The sequence below is a fragment of the Malaya genurostris genome, chromosome 3 (assembly GCF_030247185.1).
Source record: "Malaya genurostris strain Urasoe2022 chromosome 3, Malgen_1.1, whole genome shotgun sequence".
Lineage (NCBI taxonomy): Eukaryota > Metazoa > Arthropoda > Insecta > Diptera > Culicidae > Malaya > Malaya genurostris.
In genome coordinates, this window is record NC_080572.1 from 105,911,016 (window position 1) to 105,929,556 (window position 18,541).

The 18,541-nt window shown below is 38.3% G+C and overlaps 1 protein-coding gene across 5 annotated transcripts in view; it reads right to left on the reverse strand.

Annotated features, from left to right (window-relative positions):
- LOC131434929 (serine/threonine-protein kinase Genghis Khan) overlaps positions 1–18,541 on the reverse strand; it is a 96,779-nt gene that overhangs the window by 20,544 nt on the left and 57,694 nt on the right. For all 5 annotated transcript variants that reach the window (XM_058602220.1, XM_058602223.1, XM_058602222.1 and 2 more), the window contains 6 exons: positions 17,410–18,106; positions 10,662–11,035; positions 10,424–10,528; positions 8,273–10,188; positions 7,899–8,213; positions 7,697–7,803 (listed from right to left, as the gene is read on the reverse strand). In XM_058602220.1, the coding sequence (XP_058458203.1) occupies positions 7,697–7,803; positions 7,899–8,213; positions 8,273–10,188; positions 10,424–10,528; positions 10,662–11,035; positions 17,410–17,461 (2,869 nt within the window). In that variant the 5' untranslated portion in view covers positions 17,462–18,106. The remainder of the gene's footprint in view (positions 1–7,696; positions 7,804–7,898; positions 8,214–8,272; positions 10,189–10,423; positions 10,529–10,661; positions 11,036–17,409; positions 18,107–18,541) is intronic.

The window sequence follows — 18,541 nt, forward strand, 5'->3', positions numbered from 1 at the left end:
ATTACAATATATTACTGACTTTAAATAATAACAAAGGAAGGAATAAGGAACAAAAAATCTGGTAAATATCACAATAACATTAGGTTTAAAGTAGAATCACGAAAATAGCAATACAAACAAATTTAATTGACGTAATGCGCTAAATGAAGCTTCTAACAGATCAGCAAATCCACAAAAACAAAAAAAAAAATAAAACACAAAACCAAAGACACTCAAACAAATTGTAAGTAGTAATAATAAAAGAGAAACATTACGCATACGATTTGAATAGATAGATCAAGATTCCCCAGACACACGATGTAACACCAACCCAAACAGAAAAATTTCGTCTCATCGCTCGACTGCGCTGCTCTTGATGCTGCTGTTGCTGTTGATGCTGTTGCTGCTGCTGCTGCTGCTCTTGCAACGAAGGTTGAATTTCGATATTAGGAGTCTGATTGACTGTAGTGCTCGCGCTAGTGTTAGTATCAACAGCACTGGTAGTAGCAGGCATAGCTATGCAATCAATGACATTACAAGTGGTATTATTGATCGATTGTATGATATTTGCACTGTTATCGCTTGTGATAGAGGTGCTGTTACTATTACTAGGGAGCTTTGGCGTAGAATCAACCGCTGGTTGCGACTGGGTTTCTATTTCATAGCTTCCAGACGGTTCCTCTTCGGGCGCATCCAGTTTACAAACCGCAATCTTGATTTGGTTAGAATTCTCATCCACTCGAGGTGCAGTGCTGCTACTAGATTGTTTGTTATTCAACCGATCGAGATCATGCGTACCTGCGTCCGGTTTGATTTCCAAAGCAATAGGCGAAAAATCGATCACTTTCATTGGATCCTGTTTTTGCTTATGGTCCGTTGCCGTCAGATGGCATACGGAATCGGGCTTATCAGCAAACTCCTGCTCTACCATTTCTCTCATGTACTTACTCAGGACTTCTCGTTCGAAATCGGTCAGATCGCCTTCCTCTTCCACCGGACAATCGTTTATCGGCTCTGTTTCAATCACATACTCTTTCATCAAATTTTGAACCAAAGCATCATCCGCGTCGAGATCTATAGGTGATTCTTTGTTTTCGATAGTAACATCGTTCATGTCTAACATTATTAAAGGTATTTCCTCATTGCTTCCATTGTGTTGTTTTTCATCTTTCCTCGGTTGCACCAAATCAGCAGCATTTGAGGCTACTGTCGCTGCGTAGGAGATGAGTGAATCGGTAGTCTTCATTACTGCATTTGTATATGACATAACAAACACCATAACAATCAATACATATACAAAAGATGAATAGCAGGAATGAATGCTAAGCTTTTATGTTTTGAATAATCATTAACACGAAATTGCGGATATTTTACGATACATGCGTTGATTGCACACAAACGGATGAAAACAGATCGGTAGGAACAACTATATCATAAATTGTTTTCATCCGTTCCTAATTTCTTTGGTTTCTCTATAAGCTATCCATCAATTGGATGTTACATTCAAGTGGACATAATTGAATTATTCACAAATAAGAACTTCACTTTTGTGGTAATATGACTTTATTGTCTTCGAAAACAAACTACTTTTTATTTTGCTCTTATATTGTGTTGGATAAACTAGCAAATCTCTGACCGTAGGTATATTTATCTTATGTCGGTTCAAAGACAGTTTCCGTGGGCATTTGCATAATGAAGGTATCCAAAGAAAATTGAAAACGAAACGTGTGAAGTAAATGAGCATGCAAAAACTAAACAATCGCCTCGCTCCCGTTGTACTGCTTTCTAATGATTGATGCAGTTTCGTGACGCCGTCTCGCGGCAAGTTTAATTTCAATAAATGATTTAATTACCAACATGAACCGTCTACAAACCAGATTAGACCTGATATGCGCCATTATTAATTTATTAATTTTCATTTCACCCCTTTCACATTTCTTTCTAGCCGCCTACTTCTTCGAAATCTGTTTATTTTGATTTTCTTCCATTTCACACATTAATTAATATCGAATCGGTCCGCTTCCATAATAGTTTTTGTTTTATTTCAATATGCAATTATTGAAAATGTAACTATTCAAATGTAACTTTTCATTCTTAAATGAAAAAAAATAAACGCACAATCATTATCAACGATTTAACAGTACTGATTAACAATAACATAGTATACAGACCGATGAAAATCCATCGAAGGAGGTGGAAATTGACGGTGTCGTGACTGAAGCAAGTCTGACGGCCGATGATTTACTTAAAAATGGAGTTGGTCGTTTTAAAAACTCCATGCTTGAGGGAGTTAAGATACTCGAGTGCAAGCAATTGTACTCAGCATCTATTGTCGATGGAAAAAAGTCGTATCGTCCCTCAGATTCGTTTCGTGTAACATTTGCCGGATCTGCGTTGCCTAGCCATGTCTATATCGATAAAATTCGTCTTCCTGTTCGGCTTTTCGTACCGCATGTTATGAATTGCACGAACTGTAAAAAATTCGGGCATACAGCTACTTACTGTAGTAATAAGTCCAAATGTATCAAATGTCAAGGGCCTCATAAGGATAATCTTTGCGATAAAAATGTTGAAAAATGTGTTTATTGTGGGGAGAGACCTCATGATGATCTTTCAGTATGCGCTGCATTTAAGTTGCGTAAAGACAAAATGAAGCTTTCTTTAAAAGCACGGTCTAAGCGCACATATGCAGAAATGCTTAAAACGTTCATACATGTCTCCCCCTTGGAAACCGAAAACGGTTTTTCAAATCTTATGGAGCCAGAGGAATCTGACTCCGACGGAAATAGTGAAGATACCTCGTTTGTCACTCCTCAAGGGTCTGTTAAGAGGAGATTAACAAACCACAAAATACCTAAAAAGACACCTAAAATTACATCTTCAAAAAAAGATCCCCGTGTTAAAGCTAAAAAGCCAAATTTAAAACCAAAAACTGTGCCTCCTGGTTTGTCAAATTCACAAACCAATCCAGAAACTAGCTCAAGGAAAGACAATAATCCAGTGGGCTCCGTTTCACATTCACCAACAGGATTACTTAAGTTTTCGGAAATTGTTGAATGGATTTTCGCAGCATTCAATATTTCTGAACCTCTAAAGACTATCATAACGGCATTCCTTCCAATAGCTAGAACTTTTTTGAAACAGTTATCAGCTCAATGGCCAGTTCTTTCAGGTTTTGTATCATTTGATGGATAATTTATCATCCGCCGCAAATGATTCAATCACTGTCCTGCAGTGGAATTGTCGAAGCATCATGCCAAAACTTGATTCATTTAAAGTTTTGTTGCATAGTCAAAAATGTGATGTATTTACTTTGTGCGAAACATGGCTTACATCAAACATAGCCTTAAGTTTTAATGACTTTAACATTATACGTCTCGATAGAGACTCTCCGTATGGTGGAGTGCTTTTAGGAATTAAGAAATGTTATTCCTTTTATAGATTAAATATTCCTTCGACTTCTAGTATAGAAGTTGTTGCTTGTCAAATAAACATTAAAGGAAAGGACATTTGCATTGCTTCAGTATATATTCCTCCAAGAGCTCAAGTTGGACAACGACAGCTTAATGAAATTGTCGAAGCCCTTCCTGCTCCACGTTTGATTTTAGGAGATTTCAATTCGCACGGAATGATGTGGGGTTCCGTTTACAATGATAGCAGATCATCCTTAATATATAATATTTGCGACAATTTTAGCATGACGGTACTAAATATGGGTAGCATGACACGGATCCCAAGACCTCCTGCACGTCCAAGTGCATTAGATTTATCTCTTTGCTCGACTTCAATTCGACTAGATTGCACCTGGAAAGTATTTCCTGATTTACACGGTAGCGATCATTTACCAATCATCATCTCAATTAGCAGTAACAAAGGCATTGCTAATTCAGTTAATATTCCATATGATTTGACAAAAAATATTGACTGGATTAAATACCAAAGTAATATTTCAAGTGCCTTAACTTCAATGGAAGAGCTCCCCCCACTTGAAGAATATGACTTCCTCGTTTGTTCGATTCTGGAGGCCGCAGAACAAGCCCAAACCAAACGATTTCTTGGTCCATCGTCTAACAGAAGGCCTCCAAACCCTTGGTGGGACAAAGAGTGCTCAGATGCTAAGCACGCGAAACAAAATGCCTTCAAGACGTTTTTAAAACGAGGAGGAGGAACTCCTCAGAATTTTGAAAAATTCTTGACTTTAGAAACCAAGTACAAGAGCATACTTCGGGCCAAGAAATGTAGCTATTGGAGACATTTTGTCGAAGGTTTGTCAAGAGAAACCTCAATGAGCACTCTTTGGAATACGGCCAGACGAATGAGGAATCGTAACGTAGGAAATGAGAGTGAGGAATACTCGAACCGATGGATATTTGATTTTGCGAGGAAAGTTTGTCCAGATTCTGTTCCTACGCATAGCATTATTAGGGAATCTTTTTCAAATAATGGTTCCATTGATAGCCCCTTTTCTATGATGGAATTTTCCATAGCACTCATGTCTTGTAACAATAACGCTCCTGGGTTGGACAGAATTAAATTCAACTTGGTGAAGAATCTGCCTGACCTCGCAAAAAGACGTTTGTTGGAATTGTTCAACAAGCTTCTTGAGCAAAATATTGTTCCACCTGACTGGAGGCAAGTGAAAGTTATCGCCATTCAAAAGCCGGGGAAACCAGCTTCCAATCACAACTCATATAGACCCATCGCGATGTTGTCCTGCATCAGAAAATTGTTCGAAAAAATTATTCTACGACGTCTCGACACTTGGGTCGAGACGAACGGTTTGTTGTCAGATACTCAGTTTGGCTTCCGTAGAAATAAAGGGACGAATGATTGCCTTGCATTACTTTCGTCTGACATCCAAATTGCCTTCGCTCAAAAGCAACAAATGGCATCTGTATTTTTAGACATTAAAGGAGCATTTGATTCAGTTTCCATTGATGTTCTTTCAGACAAGCTTCACCAACATGGACTCCCAGCGGTTATAAATAATTATTTGCACAACCTTTTGTCAGAGAAACGCATGCATTTTTCACATGGCGATTTGGTAACATTCAGAATTAGCTACATGGGTCTACCGCAAGGCTCTTGCCTCAGTCCGCTCCTCTATAATTTTTACGTAAATGACATTGACAGCTGTCTAGTAACCCCATGTACACTAAGACAATTGGCAGATGATGGCGTAGTTTCAGTTACTGGACCCAAAGCTATTGATCTGCATAAACCATTGCAAGATACCTTAGATAACTTGTCCGATTGGGCTGTTCATCTTGGTATCGAATTCTCTGCGGAGAAAACAGAGTTAGTCGTCTTTTCAAGAAAGCATGATCCCGCGCAGCTTCAGCTCCATATGATGGGAAGAATGATCCAACAGGTTTTGACTTTCAAATACCTCGGGGTGTGGTTTGATTCCAAATGCACGTGGGGAGGACACATTAGGTTTCTGATAACAAAATGCCAACAAAGAGTAAATTTTCTTCGAACAATAACCGGATCTTGGTGGGGTGCTCATCCGGAAGATCTAATAAAATTGTATCAGACAACGATACTTTCAGTGATGGAATATGGATGCGTTTGCTTTCGTTCCGCTGCAAACTCTCATATTATCAAATTAGAGCGAATTCAATATCGTTGTTTGCGAATTGCTTTAGGCTGCATGCATTCGACACATACAATGAGTCTTGAAGTTCTGGCGGGAGTTCTTCCATTGAAGGATCGTTTTTGGGAGCTTTCGTCGCGACTGCTAATAAGATGCGAGGTACTGAATCCCCTAGTTATTAATAACTTCGAAAGGCTAGTTGAGCTTCAATCTCAAACAAGATTCATGACTGTATATTTTAACCATATGTCACAGGAAATCAACCCTTCAAGATATATTCCTATCCGTGTCAGCCTCCTAAATGTCCCTGACTCAACTTTATTTTTCGACACATCCATGCAGCGCGAAGTGCGTGGAATTTCGGAACACCTACGCTCGTTGGAAATCCCAAAAATATTTACAAGTAAGTTCAGGCATATCGACTCTGAGAAAATGTTTTACACGGACGGATCGCGAATTGAAGAAGCGACAGGGTTTGGTATGTTCAACAATAATGTTTCGGTCTCCTTTAGGCTTCAAGAACCTGCATCTGTTTATATAGCAGAGTTAGCAGCAGTTCATTATAGTTTGAGTATAATCGTCACATTATCTCCAAACCATTATTTTCTTTTCACAGATAGTCTGAGTGCAATTGAAGCCATTCGCTCAAAGGCTGCTGGCAAAAATGAACCTTTTTTCTTGGGCAAAATAAAACAGTGCCTGAACGTCATATTGAATAATAATTATCAAATCACAATAGTTTGGGTTCCGGCTCATTGCTCCATTCCAGGCAATGAAAGAGCCGATATTTTAGCCAAACGTGGTGCTATTGAGGGTGAAATTTATGAGAGACCAATTGCTTTCAATGAATTCTATAGCGCGTCTCGCCAAAGAACACTTGCCAGCTGGCAAGCTTCTTGGGATAAAGATGATCTGGGTCGGTGGATGCACTCAATTATTCCTAAAATATCGACAAAGGCATGGTTCAGGGGACTGGATGTGAGTAGAGATTTCATTCGTGTGATGTCCAGACTCATGTCCAATCACTACACGTTAGATGCACATCTCCTTCGAATTGGACTTTCCGAGACTAATCATTGTGCTTGTGGCGAAGGTTACCGCGATATTGACCATGTTGTTTGGACATGCGTGGAGTATCGTGATGTCAGATCTCAACTAATAAATTCCTTGCGTACCCAAGGTAGACTATCCAATGTCCCAGTTCGCGACATTCTTGCTTGTCGTGACGTTCCTTACATGAAACTTCTTTATTATTTCATTAAGTCCATTGGAGTTCCAATTTAAATTTTATTTTATGTTAGATTGTTTTCTCTTCCATGAGCTCAACCAATAGCCAGCTATCTTATATTAAATAAAAGTGATGAACTGATACAAACAAACCTGAAATAGTTATAAGATCATGTACAAAATAAATGTATTTCATTTAATGTAATTTATAATAGCAACTCGCTTGATAAAAACAGTGTTTAGATTAACTAATGAATACCAACATACTAATAGGATATTCGAAATGTATTAGGTTTAAAGTACTATGTATTGTAGATGCCACGGCGAAGAAAAACTTATGTATATTGCCTATGAAATAAACGTATTTATGAAAAAAAAAAAAGACCGATGAAAGAAAACCAACCCTATAGGATTGTCGATTGTGATAGAGGCGACAGAAAGCACAAAAAAAATGAAAGAAAAGTGTATCATATTGTTCCAATAATGACGAGAAGGAAGACAACCACCCCCCTGTGTACTGTTTGTACATTGCACGCTCCTGCGTATGCTAAGAAATAGTACTGATTATCTCTAGAACACACGCAACATGAAGTATGATGACTGATGGAATGCAATCCTACTAGCAGCATGGATGAAAGGCACATGATAGTCATAACGCAGAAGTATTAGATACTCCCTCATCCACAATCAAAAATCAATTCAGGTGTTGCTCCAACCTACTTTCTCGATCTCTCGTTATATAGCATACGAAACGAGATAATTTACACAAAATTCAAGACATCTTTAAACTCAATATAAAAAGCAGCTTAACGGCACTGCTGAAGATAGATCACTCAAAGGATAAAAACATCATAATAAAACTCGGTATTCGACGAGTTGTTAATTTATACTCACATCCTTCGTTCGATTCAAGTCGTTGCTGTAGCTCCTTTACTTGGCTGTCCTTGCGTTTCAATTCGCTACCGATCGATTCACAAATCTGTCGCGTCTCTCGTAGATCCCTGAAGGATAGACAAAAATCATTGAAAATATTACATCACTGCAGAACTTAGGATGAGCGAAATTGTTCCTTAACAAAAGAGAAAATAGCACTTACTTTTGAGCGGCAACCAGATCAGACCGTGTTCGAGTAAGTTCTTCCGATATTAGCGCTTTCGCTTGTATTTCATTTTGAAGTGAACTCTGCAAATTCAGCAGCTCCATTTTGTCCAGTTTCTGAGAGCGCCGGTTGCGCCAATTTTTATCGCTGGTGTTATGGTTCAGTGAACCAGAGTGCTTCAGGAACTCGAGCTCCTCGGTCATCTTGGTAGCCAATGCCTGCAGATAACCACGAGCATCCTTCTCATCCGATACCCACTGGATTATCTCCGAAATTTGTCGCTCCCACTGACTGAATGCTTGGCGTTTATTCCTAGAAATAACCATCTATTAAGAACCAAAAATCGTTAACCAGTAATATCGTTGGTTTACCTCAATTCCTCATAATCGCTTTCCATTTGTAGTCTTTCGTTTTGCATACGTCGGTTTTGCTCACTAAGTATCTCCAAATCGGAGATCATTTTTCGGTTATCATCCAGTAGGATCTTCTTCTCCCGGTCATGCCGCTTACGCAACTCTAATATGGTTTCCTCCGAATCCGTTAGCGATTCAAGGCGCGTTGAGTCCAATTTATCACGGGCCTGTTGTAATTCAATTTGCAACATTTCGCGATGGTTTTCTGCTTCAATCAACTGATCTCGAAGGGCGGAAACTTCCGTGTTGTATCGGGATTGCTGCAAGTTAATCTTTTCGCTATACTCCACTTCTAAACGATCGATCTCCAGTCGGATAGAATCGGAGGATGAGATTCCTAGCGAAGTTGAAGAACCCAGTTCAGAGGAACTCCTACTTCTTGCTTCAGATTGCAACTGTCGGCAATAGTCTTCGGATCGCTCTCTAAGTTGCCGCTCTCGTGTGAGTTCTGATAATAAATCTTGAAGCCTTCCTTCCAGTTCTCGCTTCGTTTTATCTGTCTTGCGTAACTCACTACGCAGAGTATCAACCTTTTGCATGGCAACTTCCACCTCCTCTTCCTTATCTCGGACTTGTCGAGACAGCTTTTGTTTTTGCTGTCTCAAATCAGATAATTTATCGGTAACTTCAGTATATTCTGCCATCGCTAGTTTTCTCTGACCGAGAGCATCCTTTAGTTCCTTATCCTGTAGTTTCAGTCTTTCGATTGCATCCGCGTGTTCCTTCTGCAAGTCATCCTTTTCCTGCCGCAACTGTCGAATTATTTTTTCAAACTCCTTCAGTTTAGCATCTAACTGGCCATCGACCGCGTCACCTGATACGGTATTACCACTGTTTCGGACAGCAAACTCTTGTCGCTCGAAGCTTTTAATTTGACTTTCCAACTCACAGTTACGCTTCGTTAGTATATTGATTTCATCTTGCAACTTTCGGGTACTATCTGGACTGAGACGTTTCTCTTCTGAACCATGCTTAAATAAACCATTCCCTTGTTGCTGACTACCGTCTAGCTTCAACGGAGCTAATTGCTGCTGTAATTGACTATTGGTTAAATTGCTAATGGCACGTGACAGTTTCCCCACATCCGATATACTGCTCTCCTTAGTAAAAGTGAATCCAATGAAAGGCAAATGATGCCCTGAAAAGGCCGGATTCGTTGTTGGAGGCACCGCGTCGGACAGTTTTATGTCCGTATCGTCAACGTCGAAATTAGACGTGTCGGTTGGACTAGAAACCTCAGGTATATATGGCGCCTGGCCGTTTCGTATCGTATCCCAGTCGATTCCTTCGAACCACGGGTGCGTCTTGAAATCATCGATCCCGTTTTGTCCCAGCCGGTATTCTGGTGCACAGATTAACTTTTTGATTAAATCTTTCGCATGCTCGCTAACTTGATAATCCTCGTCGTCGTTCGGAAAATCGAAACAGTTCTTATGATTCATAATCTTCCCGTACGTTTCCACTAAACTTTCAGCGTAAAACGGAGTCTCTCCGAAAAGCATCTCGTACATGCAAACACCCAATGACCACCAATCACACTCGGGCCCATACTTGCCCTGGCCATCCTCCATCGCTCGCAGAATTTCCGGAGAAATATAGTCCGGTGTCCCCACCGCGACATTCGATTGCACCGTCCCCTGGGGACCAAGCTTCAAACAGGAACCAAAATCCGCTAACCGAACATGACCACTTGCATCGAGCACGATATTATCCGGCTTGATATCACGATGAACATATTTCAGCTCGTGAATACTATTGATGGCGAGAACCATCTCAGCAATATAAAACCGAGCCATATCCTCCGGAAGACGGTCTTCGAATTTACTAAGCAAAGTCAGCAAATCGCCACCACAGTAGTAATCCATAACAAGATACTGTGCGAGAAAATGAAGACAATCGGATAAGTTTAAAATTACTTTCAAAATCAACATGGATTTGACGTTGATTACATAACAAAAATAGTCTAGTTAGATTGCAGTTCTATTAAATCCGATCCAGAATTAAATGTGCCAAATATTGACGAAAAATAATTACATACATTGACGTTTGTATTCATTTGATAATTCGACAGTAAACATAAAGGATTCATCATTATACGAACATACTCACCAAATTGATATCGTCTTGGAACGCATAGTGCAGGTTGGTAATCCATCTTCGATCGCCAAATACCAGCACATCGCGTTCTTCACGAAAGCACGCAGTCTCGGCTCGCTATAAGAAGTGATAAAAATAAACCGAAATTAAAAGAAAAGCCGGTAAAAACATTGATGATTAATACACCTCTGCACACTATGTTTGTCATCAATCGCGGAATGAAAGATGCAAGATGTAGTCCTATACATACCTTTAGCATTTCCCATTTGTTCAAAATCTTCATCGCGTAGATCTGACTAGTGTGATTCATCCGAACGACGCATACTTCGCCAAATGCCCCACGGCCAATGACCTTGAGCACCTCGAAATCCTCTCGCGACAAACGAAGCTGCTTGATGCACTGCACCACAGATTTAATTAGCTCGATAAAATCAGAGACGGTTTTCTCCCGCCGAAGGGACGAATTGCAACATTCGTCGTACAGCACCAGCAAACAGTCGAGCAGAGTTTCGATCGACAGGAATTTCTCCGACGACAGACCGGCGCTGTTCAAGTTGTTGTTCGAGGTGACATTGTCGATGATGAGAGACTCGAGCTCTCTTAACCGATTAGACGCTGCAATTACTGAAATGAACGAAGAAAAATAATTTATTTTGATTTCATTTCTAACTGAAATTAAAATACTAAGTACTATCTTCTAAGAACCATAAAGCTAATTCTATTCATCTTTTCGTGAGCTCTATAGTAAAAGTTGTAAAAGAACATGTCTGTAATTCGCACAGTGTCACTCCACAAGTGTCGGAAGTACCCACGCATCCTATTCTATTCATTATATTATGCACGAATGCGGTTTTTCGCATAACCTGACGCGATGGGTCAAAGCAAAGATGGATACAGTCAATTTGAGTGTCGGAGTGAGGGTACAGCAAAGAGATAGACTCTCATGTCTCTTGTCTAATGTTGCTTAGGAAGGTGTGATTCGACGAGCGGGAACTGACACGGGTTGCCAATTCTTCCGAAAGTCTCTAAAGGTAATTGGTTGAGAAGATCACGGAAACATACATCGGACTGAACGCCGAAGTTAGCCGGATCGGACTGGCTATAAATGCTTTGAAAACTAATGAGATGGGACTCTAAAGAAGAAACACTACATTTCCCACCACGAAAACCACCTACCACCTACCACCTGAAAAATAAAGACGTCTGTTTTAGCAGGAAATAGTACGTACTCAGGATTCCGAGGACCTCTTTGAGAAATGTACGCCACCGCAAGAAATTGGTCATCTATAAAACGCTCATTTGACCATTAGGTCTATGGACACAAGACCTGGACTATGTTTGCAGAGGATCAAGGTGCCGTCAATGATTTCGAAAGAATGTTGTTGGGAATTATTTACGGCGGAGTGCAGATAGAAGACGACACGTAGAGACACTAATAGTACGTGAAGTAAAAGTTGGACGACAGCGATTTACTGGTCATGTCACTAGAATGCCGGATGACAACGCAGGGAAAATGGTTCTTAAATCTGATACGGTAGACATGGGAAAAAGGATCACAGGCGAGCAAGGTGGATCGATAAAGTGGCGAGTGGTTAACGAAGTATCCATGCCTTGAGTGGATAACGAAGAGCGGCCCCAGATAGCTGCATGGAGATGGGCTGAAAGGTGAGGTAAGTATGCAGTCGAATATACTGCACGGAGTCCTTGTATTGCCGAGCTATCGGAGGATTGAAACTGCAAACGACAACTGGTTTGTAAATGTTTGGCGCATCATTCCATCGGGATGTTCTTGTCTTTCTCATATAGAAAGCCTATGCAATCACAGTGAAAACCGACCTTTCAATCGAGCCCCGACGCACAGTGGTTCGAATCAATAAAAACGTGGACATAAATTAGTAGCTGCCAAACCGTTCTTTTGATGCATATAGTTGCTTTTAAGAAATTATTTACAAATATATACCGCGTAATTTGATTCTATCCCTAATTGTTCATGGCCTATTTTGACAAAAAATATAACCATAACATTTCTGAAGAGATAGAAATTTTTTTCTTCGACAAACTTATAGAACTATCAAAAATAATTTACTTTGTCAAATATACCAAAAGTGTAGGTCGCACCGTTTCGGATATACAAAGCATTTTTGTGGCAACCCCCTTAAAATCAATTTTTTATTCATAACTTGTTTCAAGTTATTTTTATGCATACTTTGTTTGGAATAATTGAAGAAAATAAAAAATCCCATATTTTTGTTGAAGGGAGTGCATAGGTTTGTTGTTACCTGGCAAAGTTATACAACATTTTACCTTTTTTACCTATGATAAAATCTTACACCGAAGCGAAATATGCAACTTTATGCAGCTGATTTTTACAAAATTTAAAGGAAAAGATATGCCCAATACTAAAAAAAAATCTAAGTGGAACTCGATGGAGCTTTTTTTAGGCCATTCCAAAGTTAGTTTTAGTTATTGAATTATGACAACCCCCTTAAAACTAGTTTTCTAATCAGAACTTGTTTCAAGTTATTTTTTTACATATTTTGTTTGAAATAATTGTAAAAAATATAAAATCCCATAATTTTGTAGAAGGTAATGCATAGGTTTATTCTTTTCTGAAAAAGTTATACATCATTTTACCTATTTTTACCTAGGAAACCTTGTACCGAAACGAAATATGCAACTTAATGCAGCAAACTTTTACAATATTTTTAGGAAATTATATTTCTAATCCAATTTATTTTATAATAAGAATATCCTGAGTACTATTCGTGTGGCTCATTTTCACTATGGCCATGCTGAAACCATGCATGATTAAGAAACGGAGGGTGTCACGCGTCTGCTATTTCTGTAACTCACTTTTGCAGTGAGCGTAGAGATGGGCAATTCGTTCCTGAGCTATTCCAGTGAATCGAATCTTTAAAAAAAAGCTGATAGCTCACAGCTCTTTTTAAAAGAACCGCAGCTCACCAGTTCACCGTACTGGTAAGCAGGGATGCCAGGTTCACAGATTAATCTGTGTTCCACAGATTTTCAACCTTTTGCACAGATTTTCACAGATTTCTGCAAATGGTCACAGATTTACAGATTCTGAAATCGATCACAGATTTTTGAAATTGATCACAGTTTAGCACCAAAAATTACAGAGCGTTAGGAAATAGTGAGACCTTTTTTTTTGCTTACCAAAATGATTCCGATTAGTTATTATGGAAACGGGGAAACGTGCACAGATTTTGCACAGACAGGTTTTTGGCTTGATCACAGATTTTTTAAAAAATGACCTCGCATCCCTGCTGGTAAGGTGGAAACAAGCTACAAGCTGCACGGATTTTCGGCTCTTGAACAGATTAAATGAGCCGTTGTCAATATGAAATCTTACCTCTCACTCAGTAGGCTAAGGTACATTCAGGGATGCCACTTTTGCAGATATTCTCAAATATGACATAATAATAATTCACAAACAAGTTAGTTCGCATAGCATTGTTCCTTGAGCATCAATGATTTTGATGCATATGAAAGAAAAACGGCGCTCAAAACAAACCTTCAGTTCCATTTAAATGAGCTGATGAGCTGATACATTGAATCGATTTTCATCAGTGAGCTGATCGGTTCGGAGCTGCTCACCAGTATGAGCTGCTTCGCACATCTCTAAGTGAGCGTCGAACGATCAATATACCATTTTGAAAAACGTGTTGCTTCGCGATAACTCAATTTATTTACACGTTTAAAAATGAAATCTCTTCGTAAAGGTTTGTACTTTTGCAATACTTTTTTCACATTTTGATTAGAATACATTTGTCCATTTTTTTAATATGTGTTGAACTTTTGATAATTTTTCGGATTTTCAATATTTAAAACCCACTTTGAAAAGGCCTAAAAAATATTGCATCGAGTTCCACTTAGATTTTTTATATTCAGTGATGGCCCAGCACACGAGCCAGCTCTCATATAGTCCGTGTGCTGTACCGTAAAAACTGTACTGCTGTACTGTAAAAACACGCACATTAAGTCTGAAGCACACGCTCGTGTGCCGTGTTGCTACTAGATCGAGAGTCGTATGCTTTGAAGAACCAGCTCGCGATGCTGGCTCATCTGCTGGCTCATGAGCTGGAATGGGGAGCTACCTCGTGAGCTCGTTATTTTGAATGCACATGTGGTAATAATAAACTAAAAATATCCAATACATGAATACCTTGAAACTGTGCAAAAGTCGGCAAGATTTACAAACAAAGTTTGGTGATTTACCACTTTTTTTATTTTTATTTGATGTCAGTGAATGTTACGATAGAACATCAAAATTATGGACATCTAATTTTACCTAAGGCTAATTACATTTAAACAATGGAAAAAATCCTGTATCCCAGAACAAACGTATCATAAATTTATCTTAAAATCATAAAATTTGATATGAGTGAAACTGCCTTCCGATGAACACTTACACACAAAACTAGTTTAATAATCCAGAAAGGCATTGATTATATCTGTTATAAATCAGTCACTGAGAATACAAAATATACAAAAATTCTTGGTTTCTATATTATCGATCATCGGAACTGGAAAATCAAGCTAAGTTTTGAGTTGTTTCGTTTCACTGCATATTCATTCTGTACGCATAACATGTTTGTCACCTCATCGTTGTACGGAAATCACATATCTGTCAGTGGTATAACTGAGCAAATGTCTGTAATATTGGTATTGTATCTGCTATTGAATTTCATCTGAATCCTACCTCCGGTTCCGAAATTACAGAGTAACATGTGCAAATGAATGAAAAATGTGCACTTAATTTTCTCGGAGATCTCTTAACCGATTTTCACAAACTGGGATTTAAAAGAAAAACTTCAAAATACTTTAAACACAACTCGAATTTTTCCCTGATCTGACTTCCGGTTCCTGAAATATAGCGCGATAATTTGAATAAATTTCTTGAGTATTTTTTCACAATGTCATCAATGAAAACAGCATGAATGCGGTTATTTTATCTGGATCCGACCTTCGATTTCGAAACTACAGGATGATGAAAGTAAAAAATGTCTAACCATCTTATAATTGACGACACAAATAAACTCGAAGTTTTCAAAACAGATTTTCAAACTATTTGACTTCGGGGTCTTGTACATTGATGGTCGTAAAAACTTACCACGGCTATGAAGGTCTTCGGGATCCGGTTTCGGAAACATATTGTCAAAAACTCCAATGCGAAACTCGTACTGGTTTCTCATGAAATGTTAATGAGAAAAGAATCATAACACCACTTGGTGGATTAAAACAGATTTTTTTTATTGGGTAATCTACATCTATCTCCACGGTAAATAACTAGTACAACAGTTTTAAAAGATTAGATATATATTGTATAGGCTTTTGATGAATTCATTTTGTACAATGTAAATTGATTTATCTTTGTCAAAAATGTTGCTTTCGATCGAAACAATTCGAATCGATCGAAATACAGAATAGGGGTGATTAGTTGTATTCATTGATATTTCGTAAAGATTTGTTTTCAAGTACAAGATGACAGAAATTGTGATTTGCGCTCATGGATCTAATTCGTAAAATCCGCTCACTTTTTTATGTCAAAGGTGTAACTTGCACAAGCACTGTGTCTACCACAGCTTATCCAATAATGACCAAGGCTTCTATGAGGTAGACAGTTTTAAGCTACCCTTAAAATAGCAACATATTAATGAACAAAACTTCGCATTTTTTCTATCCATATCCAAAATTCGAAGACCTAAAGTTAACGTACAAATAATGGATTTCATTCTACCTTACCTGATATTTTGAGCATAATTTGAACGCAGATGCCAAGCAAACCCTTGTACTTTTGTGGAATTTGATCTTCTGTTCAACAGACTTCGCAGCCGATTTATAGCATACAGAACCAATGCATGGCTGGTGCTACGAACCTACTGACACTAAGAATGCTTCCAACTCGGGGCTCGAATATACGACAACTGACTTGTAAGACCAGTGCCCTATGCATTGAATCCCAAACCCTGGACAGATGCACACGTGGTAGTCAATACAATAGGCTCAGAAAAGTTTGGTTCAACGCAAGAGAATAAAAGGAACAGATGGTTAGATGTGGAAAGATTGGATGCGACTAGATCAGATCAGCATAATAGGTAATGTATAGTGAGAGAAGGAAACACTTTAAATTTTGCTATTACGAAATGCATTGTAGATGATAGAAAATTAAAGAATTCAAGTAGTGCATCCAAGAGGCGTTTTACTATTTTTTTACGACATCGTTACAATGATTTTTCATTCGTTTTTCGCTGTTTTATCAGTTTCCAGAAAGTGAACAAGTTTTAAGAACAGTAACAATATTTGTTTGCTTCAAAAAACTATAGCGTTACTGAAATTGTAACCCTTTGATAATGTTTAGCATGAATAATGAAATATTTTCAATGTTAAATCTAGGGCAAAGTCTTACATTTTATCAAAAAATCGAACCGAAATAAGAGACTCAAAAATCTTAATCTAGAAACATTATCAAAGACATCAATATAACTTTTCGTCATATTTTTTTTAATGATACTAAGTGAATAACCAAATTCGAAGGATGTGGACAAATTAATCAAATGAACAAAATTTATGTAATTTTGACTTGAGAAACCTCGATCTGACTCAAGGTAATTCCTTTAAAGAAACAATTTCCACAAAACTGTGATGGAAGCGTACTAAAAAACGGGGGTGTTAGTGAATCCGAAATACTTAACAACGAGAAAGTAAATGCACCTAAATAGGCTCGATACTGACCCGAATTTCAATTTAATGACGTTGAATCTAGGTTCGCAACGGACCTCAAACAAACGGTGAAAACTGGGCTAGGCTCGGTATTAAACGATGACGACATTAACATTTGAACTTACATTTAATATATGACAATTTGATTCAAACAAATCGAAGTGTTCTGTCAATGAACTAAAAAAAGAAGAAAATATGTGCTACAAGACGTGTAACACAATACCTATTAAAACTAGTTTGAAGCTTATACGCACCTGACAAACTAGACAAATTTAGTCCGGTGAGGACGTCCTTTTGCTCAGTCATTTTTGACAATTATTTCAGTACCGAATTACGATTTTCAAAACACTCCTGTCACACTTTCCTCCCAATTGCCACTCCAAAATAACTTGTTTCACTCTCTTCACCTATAACGCTTTTGATTTGTGTTGTTCTATTTTTACTACGAGCAACTATTATTCACTGTAGGGATTACTACCCTATCCCGTTTCCACACATGTACGATATGCTTTCTTCGTTCCTTCCTTCTCAGATGAACTAAGCTATAATTTGGCTTCGATTCAACTATTTTCATATTATTTTAATTTTTATTCTATTTTGCACACTTGCACACACTAGTGAAGCTAAACGTAGCACTTGCACTACTAACGGATTCGTCATTGAGACAACACTTGCTTATTTTGCCAGCTTTGATATCGATGCCAGAAAACAAACAGAACAATATCGATCCGTGTTCGATTCTTCTATCGAAGGGAAAACATCCCGTTTGTGTTTCATCACTGCGGTCCATAGCTGCCGTCCGCATCGTTCACTGCCAGTAGTGATCCCTAGCAGCAACGGTCGACACCTCATGGTTTCCAGCAAACAGCCCCGATCAACATAGTGATGATCATTGGTCACCAATTCACCTGCCTAAAAATTCCAAACAACTTACACGATCCGCAGCTTATCCTAAAAAAAACAAAGGAACGATATTAGAGAACATGTAAATCATTAACCTGGTTATTCTCTGCCTTGTGCTTTCAGTACAAATGCACATGTCTAAAACAAAAAAGCTTGGGACTCAATATGTTAGATAGAATGTAAGACAGAATATGAATAGACTAACGAAATTTCTGTTGAGTAGCATATTTTACAGACAAATGAAATATTCAAATTTGTATTTTCAAAAATGATTATACAGATATTGGCAATAAAATTCGAATACAAATGTTGTTTTTTTGTAATTATAACTTTGCATACACATTCTTCATTGCCATAAAGAACCATTTGCATCAACAGTTCACAATTAGTTTGACTTTTAAAAAGATCCTCAGAAAAATGCTTTGGGAATTTTCAAAACAATTTATTTTGAAAATAGTTGGTCCAAGCGATTTGGTGTTCGGC